General features: G+C 46.7%; 2 protein-coding genes across 3 annotated transcripts; one reads left to right on the forward strand and one right to left on the reverse strand.

Moving 5' to 3' along the window:
* Positions 1–9,829: 9,829 nt before the first annotated feature.
* ARL14 (ADP ribosylation factor like GTPase 14) lies at positions 9,830–10,419 on the reverse strand. Its single transcript, XM_030954097.1, has one exon. It carries the CDS (start codon positions 10,417–10,419, stop codon positions 9,859–9,861), a length of 561 nt encoding a protein of 186 aa, XP_030809957.1. The 3' UTR covers positions 9,830–9,858.
* A 3,076-nt stretch (positions 10,420–13,495) lies between these two features.
* On the forward strand, positions 13,496–18,083 carry B3GALNT1 (beta-1,3-N-acetylgalactosaminyltransferase 1 (globoside blood group)). 2 transcript variants are annotated; one of them, XM_030954089.1, is made up of 4 exons: positions 13,496–13,549; positions 14,354–14,545; positions 15,764–15,912; positions 16,167–18,083. In XM_030954089.1, exons 3-4 carry the CDS (start codon positions 15,862–15,864, stop codon positions 17,214–17,216), a joined length of 1,101 nt encoding a protein of 366 aa, XP_030809949.1. In that variant the 5' UTR covers positions 13,496–13,549; positions 14,354–14,545; positions 15,764–15,861; the 3' UTR covers positions 17,217–18,083. The 2 variants fall into 2 exon arrangements, with proteins under 2 accessions (XP_030809949.1, XP_030809950.1); XM_030954090.1 differs by lacking the exon at positions 13,496–13,549 and adding an exon at positions 13,794–13,857.
* The last annotated feature ends 1,164 nt before the right edge of the window (positions 18,084–19,247 follow it).

Genomic DNA, 19,247 nt, shown 5'->3' on the forward strand with positions numbered 1-19,247 from the left:
CCAGAGCCTAAAGGGGTTCCAGGAGAGCTGGAGAGGGACTTTGGTCAAGGCATGGAGGGACAGGACACAGGGAATGGCTTTGAACTGAAAGGGCGTAGGTTTAGATTAGATATTAGGCAGAAATTCTCTGATGAATAATGAAATTGGACTCTGGTACTGCGTGTTCCATTCCTCCTCAGTGCTCAGAACTAGTCAGAACATGATGGTAAAAAATACCCACTGTGTCAGACCCAGCCTGGAATTTTATGAAAGGAAAGAAAACCCTTTTATTCCATCACTGCCCTTCTCATCAGCATCTTTTCCATGTCTTTGTTACCCCAGCCATGCTCATCCCACCAGCTGGTGTGGCCTGGGGAGGATGGAATGGGAAAGGCAGCACATCCCGGCCTGAGTCAGAGCCCAAAGCAGCGCCAGTGACCTCGCAGGGAAACCATCCCTCTGCTGCCCTTCCCTCTGTGCTCCTGGAAAACACTGACCAGGTCAAGGGGCTGAGCAACAACCCCGTTCCTGTATGAGTAACCACTTGAAAATAACAGAATCACCCTGCAGAGTCTTCCTCCAAATCCAGCCTTGCCTAAAAATCACCTTGCTGCACCGCCTTGCTGCTTTTACTATATATGTATATTAGTAAAAAATATGTAAAATGTATAGAATTTATTTATTTATATTAGTATTTACTAATATTTATTAGTAAAAATATGTAAAATTTATAAAATTATTTATATTAGTATTTACTAATATTTATTAGTAAAATATGTAATATATAAAAACTTATTTACTAATATTAGTATTTACTAATATTTATTAGTAAAAATATGTAACATATATAAACTTATTTACTTATATTACTATTTACTAATATTAGTAAAATATGTAAAATATATAAAATTTATATGAGCATTTACTAATATTTATTAGTAAAAATATGTAAAATATATAAAACTTATTCACTTATATCAGTATTTACTAATATTTATTAGTAAAAATATGTAAAATATATAAAATTTATTTACAAACACCCCATTTCCTTTCTGTGTAACTCCATATAATAACACCCAAAACATGCTTTGCTCTTGCTGAGTTATGAAGGAAGACAATCCTTTGGTGGTCTTTTGATCTGGTATCATCCAAAGAATAATTTATATTGTGATTTCATTGTAGACATAATCAGAGATGAATCAAATGCTTTTTGTGTAACTGTAATCTAATTAAGCTGCTTGGCTCTCAGAGGAACAATTACATTATTTCTGTTTGATTTTACCTCAGGTCCACAGTGCAAAAACCCTCAGAAGACCAATTTTGGAGGATAGACCAGTTCCCCTCTGAATCCTCAATCCTGTGTCACTGGTCTGTCTTAAAAAAAAAAACAAAACAAAACCCAAACAATTGGATATTTTGATTCTGAATGAGTTTTTCTTACTAAATCAGGTTTTCTTACATTTTTTATTGTAGGTGCCTACAACATAATAAATTATGCATAAAACACAAATTCTTGTGGTATAGTGCTGTTCAGACTCCATGTGATGCTACACAACAAAGCTCTGCTTCTTTGTTATTTTTTGCATATTTTTTTAACTTGGAAAATAATAATGCAAATATAAAGGTGGGAATTAGGCTTTGCTCACCTTCCTATCCTTCAAGCAACAGATAGATTTGTTTTACAAAGAGTTTACATTTTGTTTACAAGTCACAATTTGTGAATTTTGCACCTCATTATGCAATTAGAAAATGTTTCATTCTCGGCTTATCTTAAACACTTCTTTTGAGTAATAATGTGAATTGATCTGAATGCTTTTGCTAATCTATTAGTATAAATATATATAAAATGGATGAAATTTATTTACTAAATGTACACTTAGGTGAAAGGAGCTCCTGCAAATGGATTTTCATGGCCCTATCTCCCTCCTGTAAGGAACAAAATGTTATGTAAAGCTGCAAAGATTTGTGTTGCACACAGAAAAACACCATTAATCCCGGGGTTTATCCAAATGGAATAGCTGGTATTAACAAAGAAGCAGCCCACTGCTGGGAGGATATTTTATAATAATCTTTCAGCTCAGACAGGTTTGAAGGGGATTTTTGATGGGAGTTGGCTGAAGTGCTTTGGATGAGAGGAAGAATCAAAGATTTGGCCCACAGACACTTGGACACTCTGCTGTCTCCAGGCTGGGCTCACATTGACTCAGGGCTTGCTCCCTTGCGGAGGGACATTTTTATTCCAAAGCTGTAGAGCTCCTGTGCATGGTTCCCCTTGGGTTTGTTCATGTAGTACCACTGTATTAGACACTGTGTTTTTCTCGAAGTTTTTTCTATTTAGAAAAAAAGAAGTGTTTGCACTTCGAGAAAAATACTCTTCAGTCAGGGTGGTACTTAAAAACTCACTTTTAAAAATCATCTTAAAGTGATGGAGTGCACAGGCTTGGAAAGGAAAATCAGCTTCAGATGTTGCCAGCTTGACAGGATTCAGTGCTTTTCCCTTTCTAACCCTTCAGCTGTGTGGGGCAATGAAATCCTGGAGCTGCTCTGGCCCCTCTCAGACATTAGGGCAGCCAAGGGCCTGCTATGGCATGTTTGCTACAATTCAGCCCATAAATGTTCCATTTTTCATGTGCTAAATCAGAGCTTTTGCAGATAAATTTGTAGGTCATGACGTGACCATTGGCAAAAATGTTCCTTGGTACAGAGCTGGAGTAGTTCCCAAAAATCCATCAGCTGCAAATAGCCCAAGAAGAAGAGGAATCAGTCCTCAAAGAGCAGATTGTGGAGCTGCACTTCCCTGCTGGTGTCCAGCTGCTTTGCCTTTCCAGCACAATTTCTTCTTAAAGGAAAGGGAAAAAATTCATTTGAGATAAAAAGTGAAGAAATGGTTCCTGAGATGAGCCATGTCAGGGTGCCCTGGAACATCCAGGGATGTGGTTTTTCCATGTTAAAACAAATCCTTGTAGCACTGCTGATGGTGGGACAGGGACAAAAAATGCTTCTGCCTCTGGTTTGGGGTGAGTTCAGTAATATTTCTAAAAGGAAAGGAAAACTTCTGATCTGCTGGCAGGTCTGGGAGCTCCAATATTCTGGATCCTGTTCCACGTGACTGCAGGAAGGGAATTTGCTTTTCCATCCTTAATTCCTGAGGTTTCCAAAAGGAAGGCTGATTATTTGCGCTGTATTTGAAAACTCAATCTACACAAATGCTCAGATAATTAAATGGTGGGAGGTGTTAGGTGATGTAGTTCATGTTGTACACAGAAACACTGATAGGATCATGAAAACAGAGACATTTTGGGGAGCATCTCAGGTTTGAACTCTTATTTCTGGCTGTTAACACTTCCAGGGAGCAGAGTTTAGCTCATGAAACAGCACCAAACCCAAGATGCAACAAAAATGTAAATGTCCAGATGCAGATTGCTATTGTCAGTGCTGTGTCTCAGGCTCATTTTGAAAGGAAACTCGAATACATGGCTGAATAAAGAATTTTGAAGGGCTCAGGGCTTGGTATTGAGCAGAGAAATGAAAATACTCCAAGTTTGCATCTCTCTTTGTTCCGCTGTAATGGAGAAAATGAGTGCTCTGAGCAGCAGCACTAACGAGGCCCATTCTCCCAAGGCTCAGGACTGAGATTTCCTTGATTTTTCTGATGGCTGATAAATGGTAATATTTCTGTTCAGCTTTTCTTTTGAGGAGGAAGAATGGGCACATAATTTTCCTGAATTGCACAGCATTTCAGCAGCTTCAGGAATCTGTGCCTCTGTCAGATCGCTGAGATCAACCCTTCCTCTGAATGCTCATTATTCCTCTTTCTATTCAAATCTCACTTCAGTTATGAACTGGTAACCAGGGCTCTTCCAAATCACAACCAACGTGGAAAAAATGGGAATTCCCATTTAGGGATCTGCTTGTTTGGGCAGTCTGGGCATCACTCATTGCTAGGAATTTTCAGTGCCACAACGTGAAACTTCATCTTAATGCATGCTGAAAACAAATGTGGGCTTTACCTAAAGAGCAGCAATATTTACATTTACATATATTTATATTTATATTTATATTTATATTTATATTTATATTTATATTTATATTTATATTTATATTTATATTTATATTTATATTTATATTTATATTTATATTTATATTTATATTTATATTTAACAATTTGAAAATAATCTCTCAGAATAAGCCCACCAGTGCTGCAATGAGGCAGTTTTTGTTTAAAAAAAGCGATTTTTAGCTGGGTGGTTTAAGCCTCGCAGAGAGTTCTCGGGCTCCCCTGGTCTCCGTTTGAATTTGCAACCCGATAGTTTCGTTTTGACGAGCTGCAGGAAGCCTCGCACACCACAAGATGTCTCAGCGAGGAAACACTTTTGATACAAGTATTTTTTAATAATATTTCTCAATTTTCAGGTGTTTTCCTCGGGTTTTCCTTAGTGCTTGATGGGGGCTTTTCAGCAGCGCACGAGGAAGCCAAGCCTGTACAAATTTACCTGTTAGCGTGGGCAATAAATGGGGATTTAAAATAATCAATGATCCAAATGACTCAGTGGAAAACCTTAAGTGTCAAAAAGAAAAGGCTCAATGTAGGTGACAGCTAAAAAAATTTAAATTTTCCTGTGTAGGTTAAATGGAAGAGTTAAGTCAAACTATAATTCATTTCCACAAAGTTTGACTTTAATATGTTAAATATTTTTAACTATTCGCACTCAGGATAAAGACTGTTTGGAGTTGCTCTGAGGAGAGTATTTGCTCCAAAGTTACATTATCTTTACGGCCTGATATCATTTTATCTGTGAAACTGCTGCCCTCAACTTTGACCGTTCAGGGAGAGCACGGGGAAGTTCCCCTGTGAGCACCAGCAGGGATTGCACGCACGAAACGTTGATTTTAAAAGAGAAGCAACCTCAGCTTTGCACCAGAGTGCAAAGTTAATGGCTGGGAAGGATTTTCTTTTTCTTTTTTTCTTTCTATTTCTTTGTGCATCTACAACACTCAGTACTTTGGCCTGAAAATTTTCTCACTTTTCTTTTCACTTCCCGTTTTCATGGTATTGCTGTCGTTTATCGTCCCCCACCACCCCTCCAGATTAACTCCTTAAATTCTTCTTCTGTAATTATTTCTTTTTTTTTTCACCCTTTCAGAGAATTCAAGCTGTGTAAATACTGATGGGCACATAAGAATTGTGTGAGCACCTATAGATATTTTAGGTAAATTCAACCTTTATTATTAATCCTCAACAAAGGAAAATCCACGTGAATTAATATTCCCTTTATTGTAAATTCTCAACAAAGGAAAATCCACGTGAATTCAATCCAAAATGATTCCCTTGTGCTGGGAAAGGCATCCAGGCCTGAGCCACCCCATGGAGGAGCCAGACATTAATTTATCATCTGTTAATGAAGCTGTTTGCAGAATGCCTTCATGTTTTGTGTTACATCCAAATGACACCAGGGATTTTCACAGCAGCCTGGGATGGGCCTGTAAGAAATAAAACTTCTCTGAGCTCTTGAGGGAAGGCTGAGACACTCACATTCTTCAGTGATAAACGTGTGTGCTTTAGATAAAGTAACTGAAAACTATTGATCAAGGCACAGTTAGCCTTTAACAGCCAAGCAGAATTTCAGAGGAGATTGGCCTTTGTCTGGATCGATAAAATCCTTGCTGCTGCTCCCAGCTATAATTGCTGAAACCAAACAATGTGCATGGCTCAGGTTTCAGAGCCAGGTGGGTTATTAAACTCACAAAATTACTTATTTCTGCAGGTATTTTGCCAGAATCAGGGTAATACAAGGCCTAGAAACTTCTCATTGGCCAGGCAAATAAAAAGGGTAAAACGAAGTAAAAACAAGTCAACAAAAGGTGGAAACAAAAGTAAAAACCCAGAACAAAAAGATGATCTTTGCACCAATGAAAGCACCTTGTAAGAGTAAAAGGGAGCAGATGAATAAGTATGGGGAGAACAAGGAAATAATAAAAAATATTCATCAAAAGCCACGGCTCATAAAGCATTGTCAGGAAGTTTGCATACATGGTGGGAAAGGAGAGCCTTGAGGAAGGAGCTGGCAGAAAACAATGAAATGGGGCTGTAAATGTCTGTAAACGTCTGTAGGTCACTCCAAGCCTGAGGAGTGGCTGAGAGCAAATGCAAAAACCCCAGGGAAATCTGACAAGGAGACCATGGGAGCTGCACTGCCCTTGGGACAGGGAGAAAGCTCTGCTGGGTGCAGGGATGGGGGGACACACAGGTGACAGGGCTGAGGGGAACGGTGTCAGCCCAAGTGCCACAAACACATCAGGGATGAGCAGAACACCGAGCACAGCTGCGGAACGGAATATTGGAGAAACTGAAGCACAAGGAATGCTCAGTTTGCTAAAATCCCCTGCCTTCAGAATGTGTCTGGGCTCGTTACTGTCCATGCATTCCCATTTGCAAATGGTCCCTGCAGTGTGGTGTGTGCTGAGGGCCCCCACCCTGCAGAATTTACATCCCAAATTACAGCCAGTTGGCTAATCCAGGCTGTGGGATCTGAGGAGATGGATGTCCAGAATCCAAACAGGATACCTGAGCTAATTAAAGCGCAGGAAGCCTGATTGCAGCAGCACAGAGCTCAGCATGGCCCATTTACTTGGGGGAAAAAACCTGTTTAATGTGCACACAGCACTTCTAAGTGGTGCTGTCACCTTTGCAGCACTCAGAACTTGTTTGACACAGGAAAGTCTCTCCTTTGGTTCAGTAACTTGTCCAAAATGAGATGGCACAGAGACATTTTGAGAAACACCAGTTGTCTGATACTGGAGAAGCCTTGTCCTGCAGTCCTTAGACACTACACTTCTCCTGGATTCTAAATTATTGGACTGCAGTCTCCCAGGCAAAGCAGGAGGGACTGCTGCTATCCAAATTTTTCTGCTGCTCCACACCTTCCCTTAAAATGGCATTTCATCCCTATTTCACTGGACCCATGTTCAGTGAGCTTCACGAGTTATTCCTAAACTCAGAAACCTCAATGTGACTTCAAGCCACAGGGATTTTATCAAGGAATGGCCAACAGGACAGGCTCCACCCTCTGGGTCTGTCAGCTTTAAATGGTGCCATCCAAACACATCTCCCTCAGAGGGCACAGGGTCCTGCAGGCCCTGGGGTTCAGATCCTTCTCTTTTTGTGTCCCACCCATTTTGTCACATTGACTTTTCTGTCGGCACAAAGGATCAGGCACAGCAAACTCTTTAAGGAATAGAAGCAGACACTGAAGGATTTGAGCTACAGAACACCTGCATGAGACTGCCAGAAGGCAGCAATTAAAAATGCAAAACAGCAGGGTGAGCTGATGAAAAAAAATCCCAAATCTGGAGCAAAATAAACAGCTGACCCCAACAAACATCTGACCCCAACTCTTCAAGGCCTTTCATCCCATGAAAAGCTTTCAGCTCCCAGACTGCAGCTCCACTGTCTCAGGGCTCTTCAGATTCTGATTTCTCACCATCTCAAGCATCCCAAACCCTCCAAAAATCCTAAAAGTTTTGTAGTGAGTGATCTGTAAAAATTGTAAATAATAAAATAAGCCAAACTTATCCCAGAATAAATTATCCCTGTGCTGTGGGTTGGATTTTAGCACCGGCAGAATTCCTGAAACACCAAGACTATTCTGCTCAGGGTGTTCAGCCAGGCAGTTCAAACTCCCCAGGAGGGATGGAGCTGGAAGCTTTGGAACCTTTGGAAGTCCCTGGGTATTGATTTCACCCCAGCACACATGATGGGATCAGATATCCAACAATTGCCAGGCTTCCCCCGGGAGCACACAGCGCGCTGGGGTGAGCCTGTGCTCAGAGCTGAGCCCCAGTTCCCTTCCCAACGCCTGCCCGAGATGTGCTGAGTGCCAGGGAGGGTTTTGCTCCAGGTTTGGAGCAGTGCATCCCATCTCTGTCCCATCCTGAGGGAGCCCGAGTGCTCTGCTGATCCAAGCACGATGGAAAAGCCCCGGCAGCTCCTGGAGCAGAGGAGCCCATGAAGCCCTGGCTCTGGACTGATGTCTCTTGTCAATGGAACATTTATCTCCGTGGGGATCAGCTTTTTGTGCCTCAGCAGCCTTGCCTTTAAGGGGTGGTCACTTTTCTTTGCCTCACTGAGGTTTTAAATTAAACTTTCAGGCATCTAATTCCTCTGAGAACCTGCACCTCCAAGCCAGCCTGACTGATATTTATTTTAAACCTTTAAAGTGACTCCAAAAGGTTGGGGTCTCCTTGGGCAGATGTAGCAGGCCTGCCTTCACTTCTCTGGGAAACCAAGCTCTTCAAAAATGCAATTTTTAAATACTTGATATTCTGTGAAGGGAATGGAATTGAGTTTATTCCTTTCCTTTGAAGCATAATGTAAAACATTTCTTCAAGTTGATGTGAGTGTCATTTAGTGTAATTTGATAACCTGCAGAAGGGCCTGTGTGCCTGAGAGCTTATTCTCATTTTTAGCTGTATGAGCTGGTCTATTTCACAACTTTATTTCTCCCTTCACAACTTGCTTCTTGGCTAATTTGAGACCCTGGTGCCCCTCTCATTAAATCTCTCAGGAGTGTTTCTCCCTGAGGAAGTGCTGAGGCCACAGAAGTAAATTCTGCTTTATAACAGACACGTGAGCAGAGTAAGAGAATTCACCCTTTACACATGCAAACGTTTATAAATGTATCAATATGAAAAATCACATTTTTAAACATTGAATTTTTGGCCTTGGAAAACCAACATTAATGCCTTTTAAAGATCTTCTTAGGGACAGAAGATGATATTTTCTATTGAGCCCAAATCACCAGAGAAGGCAATGAGAAATCCAGACATTTTCTCTGCTTTTAGCAAGTCTCAGCGTGACTCAGGATTTAGCCCCTGGTAATTAATTAGTCTCAGTATTAATAACAGCTACTCTTGGGAAACTGCCCTTTGTTTACTATTTCAGCAAACCCACCTGATGTTTTTTGTCTTTGAATAACCAGTGCATGAGACAACAGGGTATGTCTGGGTGATTTTATTGCTGCTTCACCCTTTTATAACTTGACATTCCTGTCTGTTTATTAGTAAGAATGAAATGTAAACTTCCTACTTCCCACCTACTTCCTTGGTGTAATCCTGAAACAAAAAATGGGAGCACAAGAGGACCCCTGCCACTTTTCCAGAGGCCAGGACTGGGAAATCACCCCAAAGCCAAGGGGATGCAGCTCTGCCCTGGCTGATCTCCTGTGAGGAGGGCAGTGCAGCAGTGCAGGAACAAGGGGGGCAGCACGTGGGTCTCTGGGACAATGGGAGGTCACAGCTGCACCCTGGGGACAGCACTGGAGCCAGGCTCTGCCCGGGGCTCGTCCTGCTCCTCACCACCTCTCTGCAGGAGTTGTTTCTAGAGTGCAGAAACAGCCAAATTCTCTTGTACATAACTGGAGTTGAAGCTCTCACCCCACTCTATTTTCAAATAAGAAACATATCTATTCCATTTATTACAAAACAGCATTTGATCACTGCTGACCAAATGACTTGGCTGGTTTACATCTTGAAAAAAATTGAATCTTCATTTGATTTAAGCCACTTAAACACTGCTCACCTACTTTATTTCCATGTGCTCGACTGCCCCTTTCTCATCATTCAACTTGAATAATCCCAAGTAAATAAAAAAAAAATAAATAAAATGCTACAGGGTCCTATCTCAGGTATGAGATATCCCATCAGGTATATCAAGTATCTGCAGGTATAACAGTAGAATTTAATATTGTCAAAGTCCCTTATAAATATTAATGTATAAAAGTTCTTCAGAATCCAGTATTTCCAGATTTAATCTGTCCCATGAAGTATGTTAAGAGTCACCAGAAGTGGATGCTAGAAATCCTTAAAAGGAGTTGAGTTCCTTCAGGGTGATGAAAGTCTCCTTGACTTCCTGTACTGCCTGGCAAACGTGGCCACCCTCTGGAGAGCTTCTGGCAGCCCCTCTCCCGTGATGGCACAGCAGGGCTGCACGTACCAGTTCCTGTCACTGCAGTACTTCTTTATCTTGAGCTTCCTCGTGATCTCCTCGGCGTTCAGGGCTCCAGGCAAATCCTGCTTGTTGGCCAGCACGACCACGGGCACGTTTTTTATGGATTCATTTTTTAAAATGAGCTCAAATTCCCTCCTGGACTCCTCCAGGCGCCGCTTGTCAGAGCTGTCCACCACATACAGCAGCCCGCCGGCGTCTTCCAGGAAATTGCTCCAGAGCTCCCTCATTTTCTTCTGTCCTCCAACATCCCAAAACGTCAGTGTGAAATCCTTCCCTGCTTCAATCATATCCACATTGAAGCCAATCGTTGGCACTGTTATAAAAGCATCTTTATACCTGAGCTTGTAGAGCAGCGTGGATTTCCCCGCCGAGTCCAGCCCCAGCATCGGGATGTTGGCCCCCTTCCCTGAGGGCTTGGTGTTCTGCAGGCCCATTTATCCCGGGGAATTCTCAGTTCCAGGGATATTCCCCCTCTTCCCTGGGGCCACTTTGTGTGGCTGCCTGTCCCCCTGCTGAGGTGAGGCACAAGCAGAGAGGGAGAAGAGGCAGCTGTGGGCTCCGGAGCAGCCGGAGCTCTCACGAACACACGCTGTTCTATCGGGGTGATAAGGAGCCACGAGGCTTCGGAAGGCGCAGAGCTCCGTGCCAAGCCCGTGGGTGGGACTGGGATGAGTAACCACGGCCCCACTGGCACAGGCACAAAGGTTACAGCCTGCCAGCTGGTTTGAACAGCACCTGCAGCCTGATCCATGGATCCCCTGAGCATGGCCAGGTCCTGGCTCCGAGAGAATCCCCCTGAGCATCCACAGTCAGCTGGGGGAAAAATGAGATTGATGCCTTAAGCTTCAGCTTTTATATTCTGATATTTTATATTCAGATTCTGGGCTGCTTTAGTGTGCAGTTCTGAGCTTCATGTTAAGTGTTGGTAAGCTCTCGTCATAGAGTAGGTGGGCAAAACAATTCCTGCTCCAGCTGGGCACCAAGGACAAATGATCCAAATCTCAGCCCCAGAGCACAAACCCCGTGGGCTGGAGAGAGAAAAACAAGCAGGGTGGGACTGCCGGGGCTAAAGCTGGAATGGGACAATGAACTGCAAGGTGCAAATGGAGCAGAACTGATCCCAGGGAGAGACCCCGGGAGCGCTCGTGCATTTTGGGGCCATTTTGGTTCATCTTGGGTGCAGCCCTGGCTGGGCTCTTGTGCTGCCCAAGGTGGATCCATGGAGGAGATCCTTTGGATAAATCCCTGCTTTACTCTGTGACTCTGCCCAGACTCTGCTCCAGGGCAGCCGGCACAAGGCATCTAGATATGAACATAAGCAGTGAGGAGGGGAGATTTAAGATTTGTCCATACTTAGCAAGCCACAAAATGAGCTGGTAGCTGATTTATCCGTGCATCTCATCTCCCACAGAATGGTCTTAGGTGGTCTCAAGTGTGAGTTGCAGCCCATGGACTCAATCAAACCCAAAGAGAACTCCACTAAAACTGGGCTCTGCTCTAAGCAGCTGCCTCAGTGTCTCCTCCTGCCAGGGCTGTAAACTCAGGGAGTTTGTTTGTGTTGTTAGTGAATGAGCTCAACTGCACCCTGCAAGGTGGAGCCTAAACCCAGAGCTTGTGGTCTGGTCATCACTGAGATCCTGCTGCCTCACACTAAAAATTCCTGTTACCTTCATTTTGCTCTACTCCGTGGTTGCCCAATGAAGATTTCCTTCAGGAAAGGGTCAAGAAGCGAGGAAGTAACCAAGTCTTGATCATTTTTTTGGCCACCATTCCAAGTAGCAGAATAGAACAAGAGGAGATAGAAAATGTAGTCAGCTATTAATGAGTACCTATTGACTGTTTATTTTCCTGATAGTGGATGCACGTTGGGCTGCTCTGACACATCCTGAGTACTGCAGGAGTTGCCCTTACACCCAGGAAACCATTCCTCTTTGCTTCAGAAAGTCCAGAATCAGCAAAAAGATGTAAAGGTCTTGTAACAAGCTGCTGACTGATAGAGCAATCATTTCGATAATTACCACATTGGTTGCGTAAAATCCACCTCAGCCCTGACTGACAAGTTATAATCTGGTTTCTCTTGAGGCTAAAAGGGTTAGACCAGGACTAATTGGGGGCAACGAGAGATGACAGTGGCACACTCCCTGCTGCATGTTTTTCATAGTTAATAACACAGCTGGATTATGTGGAGGGGTTTTCAGGAGCAGGTCAGGATGTATTAAACCAGGATGTATTAAACCAGGGAGGAAAGTGTTTGCATTTCTTTACAAATGAATGGACACGAATGAATTGAAAGATGGGGAGGCAGCAAACTGCAGAACACAGGGTTAACATGTCAAATGGACCAGAATTCCCTGATGAGATTCCAATAAAATATGGGTATCTTGAGCAAGGCATGGATGGATGGTCTGTCCCCAGCTGTGATTTGAGGATCACTCACAGTTCTCTGCTCTGCGTGCTCCACCTGCACTGGGTGTTTATGATAACCGCTGTTATTTCCTCCATCGGCTGCTGCTTCAAAGCAGGGATCCAGCAGAGCCTGACTTTTTACGAGGTAATTCCCGTAGGGCTCTGCAGGTTTCTGACCGTGCCAGAGCCGCTCCCGGGATGGATTCTCCGCGCTGCTGCCGAGGTCAGAGCGCAGGACAGAGCGCTCCTGCTGCTGCCGGTGTGAGCCGCACTGCCCCGGGCCGGAGCGGACCGAACCGAACCTCCTTCACCTTCGTTCCCGAGGTCAGAGCGCAGGACAGAGCGCTCCTGCTATCGGTCTGACCCCGCACTGCCCCGGGGCCCGAGCGGACCGAACCGAACCTCCTTCACCTTCGTTCCCGAGGTCAGAGCGCACGACAGAGCGCTCCTGCTGTCGGTGCGACCCGCACTGCCCCGGGGCCCGGAGCGGACCGAACCGAACCTCCTTCACCTTCGTTCCCGAGGTCAGAGCGCACGACAGAGCGCTCCTGCTGTCGGTGCGAGCCGCACTGCCCCGGGCCGGAGCGGACCGAAGCGAACCTCCTCCACCTTCGCTCCCCGGGTCAGAGCGCAGGACAGAGCGCTCCTGCTGCTGCCGGTGTGAGCCTCACTGCTCCGGGGCCCGAGCGGACCGAACCGAACCTCCTCCACCTTCGCTTCGTCCAAGGCTCTGCCAGGCTGCGGGCACCTCCTCTGTGCCGAGCTTCCAGTCCCCCTGCAGAACCAGAGCCATAAACGCGGGGCAGCTGACTGAGCACTGACTAATCCGAGCTCCAACTCTGCCCTGTAACCCTTTCGCGAACCGAACAGCAGAATGTAAACCCAGCTTGTCCAGGTAGGCACGATGAAGTGACGAGGATGATGGATGCGCTAATTAGGCAGCGAATCCTCACTGGGGGCAGCTCCAGCGGCCGCGGCACGAAGGGGGGCAGCTCGGCTGTCCGTGCCCGGTTCTGGATGCCGGAGGGACGGCGGGGAGCGGGCGGCCGGGGCCGGGGAGGGCGGAGGAGCGGGCGCCGCTCGGGGAGGCGGAAGGGGAGGCGGCTCCTTCCCGCTGCGGCCGCCGCGCCCGGCCCGGAGCGCCCCGAGCGGGACACGGTAACGGGGATGGGGGAGAGATGGGATGGGGAATGGAATGGAATGGGGATGGGGATGGGGATGGAGAGCGGGGACGCAGCTCAGGGTGCGGTGAGATGCGGGCGGGGGAAGCGCGCAGAGCGAGCGAGCCCCGAGCGGCGCGGCGCTGCCGGCTGGGATGAAAAAGCCCAGAAAAAGGCTGGGATGGATGCCTGGGCTCGGCAGAGGGCGGCACAGCCCCGCAGCCATCCCCTCCTGCCCGGCACGACCTCCCCGCGCTCCGACAAAGGTGCCTGGGACCGGGAGCAGCGAGTGACAGCGAGGCGCTGGTAAACGTCTTTTAAAGGTTTTTTATTTTTATTTTTTAAAATCTTGCAAAATTGCCTCTAGTTTCGGTTGCTTTTAAGTTTAAAAATATAGAATCCGTGGCTGGTTTGGGCTGGAAGGACTTTATCTCGTTCATCTCTGCCGTGTGCGGGGACACCTCCCGTAGTCCAGGCTCCGTCCAACCCGGCCTGAAAGCCAGCTTTAAATAATATATTTCCATGTTATTTCTGCTGGTAGCCTTAAAAAGGAATTATTTTCCTATACACCTATTATTATAGTATTTTAAAATAATCATATTGGACTATTGGTTATTATAATTAGTAATCTCTAATGTATATGAGAATTTCCCACCTTTTCCATGCTCAAGCACGTCCACATTACACAATCCCCTACCTGGGTGGAGATGGATCTAAATCCCTGTAGAGGAGCATTCTGAGCCTTGTGGTGCCTCACATTTATTTCCAAAGTCACCAGTTTTATCTTTTGGTGCAATCTCAGCTTGGAAGAAAATGAAAGCAATGCCCTGGAAGGAGCTGCCATCCACAGCTGGAAGGGAAAAAGTGCCTGCACAAAGTCTGGAAGCGGAGGAGGAGCTGGAAGGGCAGAACCTGCGCCATGACTGAGCAGAAGTGCTCAGACCTTGGTGACTCAACTGCCTCACTGTGCTTCAAGCACTCGAAACAGGAGAAGGTGGGGATTTATTTCCCTGTGTGGCTGGTGTTTCCTGAAGGACCTGAATTGATGTTTATTTTCACAGATTTTTCCTTATGCAGCAGGTCAGGATTTGTCTCCAATTTTGTTGTTTAGGGTGTCACGAAACCAGGCTTTTCTTCCTATAAAAATCAAACTATTTATAATATTTTTTTTCCATTAGGCAGCCAAGAACTGATCAAACGGATCGGTTTTCACTGATAAGCTTTAAAGTTGATAATCAAAATAGATGTTATTGATCTTAAATCAAAGAATAAGCACTGATACATAACCTAGGTTATTTTCTTCCAGTATGTGTTCTCTTACTGTCCACTGAAAGTCAGGTTGATGCATAAAAAGAGAAGATGCCTATTAGTTAATTACTGATTTGGAGAGGAATCAGTCCGAAATTCTTCTCTTTAAATGATTTATATAAAATTGCTTTAATCCGTTTTAAGGCCATTGTTGGTGAAATGTTCTCCAAATGCTTCCTTTAAAGGATGATTAATTTAAAATCAGATCCTACACAGAAACACGAGGCAGGTGAGCTCTGGAAAATCAAATTCCCCTGGACTCCACAGTGCTGTTCTGGGGGTTGGATTTATTTGTCAAATCTAAAACATTTATGAGCCCTGCGGTGATATTTTTGAAGATAAAGAGTAATTAATTGTGCTGAGAAATCAAACCTTCCATCGTCCTGACTGTGTCTTTGTGTGTGCTCGTGCAGGATAAATATTATCACTGCAAACATCAGAAACCATTTGGAATTCCCACAGTTAGGCACTGGAGTTATTTTGGCTTAAAGATGTCTAAAATAGATGATAGAGCGCATGTAGTTTTAAGGAAATAAAACTACATGTGGGTACAGGCCTGGGGGTTTGGTTTTAAACTGAGTTTTGTGAAGATTTACCCATTGGAATCTCTAATCCTGACATTGGAACAGCAGCTTCAGCACGGATTCCACAGGGGTTTGGAAGGACCTGCTGTGGATTTGTGTGCCTCAAATCCAAAAATTACCTGGCTAATGGTAAAAACAGTCATGATTTTGGTCAAAACCAGCTTTAGTACATCGCTTGATTTAAGGAAGTTGATTTTTACCTTCCCCCCTCCCCCTCGGAACAAGGCCTTGAATGAAAGTGAAGCACTTGCTCGTAGTTCTGCTTTCCTGCCTACGTGCTGCAGCTCATGCAGATCAGTCAGATTTCCTGTCTCTAACAGAAAAACCCAAATTCTGAGGCTCTGAGCATCCGTTTCCTGAGCGTTTGCTGGGTTTTGTGCACGGTGCTGTGTCCTTGAGGTGGAGTCCAGTCAGAGGCATGGTGCTGAGATCCCTGGATCCTTGGAGCAGGACCCTGGCTGGAGATCAGGTCTGTGCAGGGGGGAGCTGCAGGGTGGAAGCCACGAGCTTTGCTTTTTTTTGCAAGCCCTGCTCAGCAAACCCTGCTGGGCAGGGGCTCTGTCCTGCTGCCATCCCTGGGATCAGGGCTGTGACAGCTGGATCAGGAATGCTTGCCTTGGCTGGTACCTCAGCACAATTCCAGCTGGCACTTCAGCCAACGCAAGGAGAAGGGAATATTTGACTAACAGCACTCTGAATGCCACTTTCCCCTTTCTTCTTCAGCAAGGAAGATGCTCCAGGACTCACGGAACAGATCCTGAGCGGCACCAGCAGATCCCGACCATGATCCCGGTCCCGATCAGCGCCTTGTGCATGAGACCTTTGAAATGGATTTTCCTCTTGCTGCTGGTGTTTTCCCTGGTAACCATTACGTGGTACATAACCTTCTCCTCCAGGGCTGTCCTGGAGAACGTGAACCCTCTGTACTTCTACGAGTACGAGCCCATGTACCGGCAGCCACGGCCGTTCACGCTGCGCGAGCGCCCCACGTGCGCCGACCTCCGCCCCTTCCTGGTCATCCTGGTGGCTTCCAGCCCCAGGGACCTGAAAGCCAGGCAGGCCATCAGGATCACGTGGGGCTCCCGGGACTCCTGGTGGGGCCAGCACGTCCTGACGCTGTTCCTGCTGGGGCAGGACACGCAGAGGGAGGACAGGGCGGCGGCGCTGGCGGTGGAGGACGAGAGCATCCTCTACGGGGACATCATCCGCCAGGACTTCATGGACACTTATGACAACCTCACCCTGAAGACCATCATGGCCTTCCAGTGGTTCTCCGAGTTCTGTTCCAGCGCCAGGTTCTTCATGAAGACCGACGCCGATGTCTTCATCAACACTCCCAACCTGGTGCAGCTCCTGCTGCAGCTGAACTCCTCGGAGAACGTCTTCACCGGGTACCCCCTCATCGATAACTTCGCCTACCGAGGCTTCGACAGGAAAAGGTTCATCTCCTACCAGGAATATCCCTTCAAGCTCTATCCTCCCTACTGCAGCGGCCTGGGATACATCCTGGATGGAAAACTGGCCCTGAGGACTTACGAGCTGATGGGCCACGTGAAACCTCTGAAATTTGAGGATGTTTACGTGGGGATTTGCTTAAATATACTCAAAGTCAACATCACTCTTCCACGAGATGCAGAACAATTCTTTCTCTATAAAATCGACTTTGATATCTGTAAGTACAGACGTTTGATTGCAGTTCACGGCCTTACATCAAATGAACTGATCCAGTTTTGGCAGGATTTGTCATCCAACACTTCAGAAACTTGCCTTTGATTGTGGATTTATTTAGAAACTTCAGTTTGCTGTAAAAGTGGCCTCTAGAGATGACTCTGACTGCTGGGGCAGCGTTTCTCTAGGGCATTCCAGTGCTTTTCAACAAAACCAGGGATTCACAAAACATTTTTCCAGGTGTGTTTCCCACACCCAGAGGGTGCCTTGGAATGCTCTGTCCCATCTGCCTCTGCTGCCTTTCCATGTCCTCGGGGCCGCCCTGGGATTTCCCCCTGAATCTTCTGGAATGTACAAAATGCCATTGAGGAAAGATGTTCCTGCCAAGAGAGCAGCTCGGAGGACAGGATGCTTCCCGAATTCCTGCCTGGATTGTTTTTATTGTTTTATTGCCACTCTCCTTTATTTGTTCTCTGCCCAGCACAGAATTTAACCCAACCCAACCTTGTTTTCTGTGTAAACCTCCTGAGACTGTCACACCTTGTTATTTAAATGTCTCATCTCCACAATGCTCCCAGGAGTGTTCCCAGCCTGGGGATCCCATGGGATCTGCAGGAGCTGGTGAGAAATGCTGGAAATGTGATGCACTTTGTTGTGTGCATATTAAATGGAGAGACTTTGGTGTCTCTGCTGGTGTTCCCAGACCAGGGAGATGGAGCTCACGATCAATTTGGACATCCCAAAACCACTGGGATCATCAATCCCCCCACCCCTGTGTGTGTGTGTGTGTGTGTGTGGGTGCATCCCAGGACTTTTGGAAGCCTGTGGGGAAGATGAAAAACCATTTTTGTTGAGCCTGTTTCTTTATGATTTTTTTAATGCCTATTTCTAGATGAGTTTTTTTTTATTCCAGTTTGAAAATGCAAAAAAAAAGAAGAAATCCGCCCATTGCTACTTTAAAGAAGACCAACTCCTCCCTGTGTGTAAAGACCATTTTTTTAATCACTTTATTCATATCAGCAAGGCCCAGTTTTCAGTAGTTTACACTTCTCATGGACAACGATACAGAATTTGCAGTTGCATGGACAGAATTAACCTGGACACATCCACTACACGGGGCAGGGGCTGCGGAGACGTCCTGGCCACGCTCCCAGGGCTTCCCATGGGGCTGGCAGCACCCAGAGCCCTGGCACAGCTCAGGGGTGCCCAGGGCTGCAGGAACAGAGCCCAGGGCAGCATCCACAGCCCTGGTACAGCTCAGGGCAGCACCCACAGCCCTGGCAGGGCTCAGGGCAGCACCCAGAGCCTTGGCAGAGCTCAGGGCAGCACCCACAGCCCTGCAGAGCTCAGGGCAGCACCCACAGCCCTGGTACAGCTCAGGGCAGCACCCACAGCCCTGCAGAGCTCAGGGCAGCATCCACAGCCCTGGCAGAGCTCAGGGCAGCACCCAGAGCCCTGGCAGGGGTGCCCAGGGCTGCAGGAACAGGGCTCAGGGCAGCACCCACAGCCCTGCAGAGCCCAGGGCAGCATCCACAGCCCTGGTACAGCTCAGGGCAGCACCCACAGCCCTGCAGGGCTCAGGGCAGTACCCAGAGCCTTGGCAGAGCTCAGGGCAGCATCCACAGCCCTGGCAGAGCTCAGGGCAGCATCCACAGCCCTGCAGGGCTCAGGGCAGCACCCACAGCCCTGCAGAGCTCAGGGCAGCATCCACAGCCCTGGTACAGCTCAGGGCAGCACCCACAGCCCTGGTACAGCTCAGGGCAGCACCCACAGCCCTGCAGAGCTCAGGGCAGCACCCACAGCCCTGCAGGGCTCAGGGCAGCATCCACAGCCCTGCAGAGCTCAGGGCAGCATCCACAGCCCTGGCAGAGCTCAGGGCAGCACCCACAGCCCTGCAGAGCCCAGGGCAGCATCCACAGCCCTGGTACAGCTCAGGGCAGCATCCACAGCCCTGGCAGAGCTCAGGGCAGCACCCAGAGCCCTGGCAGGGGTGCCCAGGGCTGCAGGAACAGGGCTCAGGGGTCACCAGTGCCCCCAGCAGCCAGGGGACACTGCTGGCTTTGGCTCTGCTCCACAGCTGCACCTGGGGCTGGGGTGGAATTTCTTGTGGGTTTTTTTTTTTAGGGATGAAAAAGT

Source organism: Camarhynchus parvulus, chromosome 9 (assembly GCF_901933205.1).
Source record: "Camarhynchus parvulus chromosome 9, STF_HiC, whole genome shotgun sequence".
Classification (NCBI taxonomy): Eukaryota; Metazoa; Chordata; class Aves; order Passeriformes; family Thraupidae; genus Camarhynchus; species Camarhynchus parvulus.

Bases quoted from the DNA above. Each gene is read 5' to 3' on its own strand.
- B3GALNT1 (XM_030954089.1), top strand. From the start codon at position 15,862: ATGGTGCTGAGATCCCTGGATCCTTGGAGCAGGACCCTGGCTGGAGAT. The intron at 15,913-16,166 runs GTCTGTGCAGGG...TTTCTTCTTCAG, and splicing joins GGACCCTGGCTGGAGATCAG to CAAGGAAGATGCTCCAGGAC.
- ARL14 (XM_030954097.1), bottom strand. From the start codon at position 10,419: ATGGGCCTGCAGAACACCAAGCCCTCAGGGAAGGGGGCCAACATCCCG.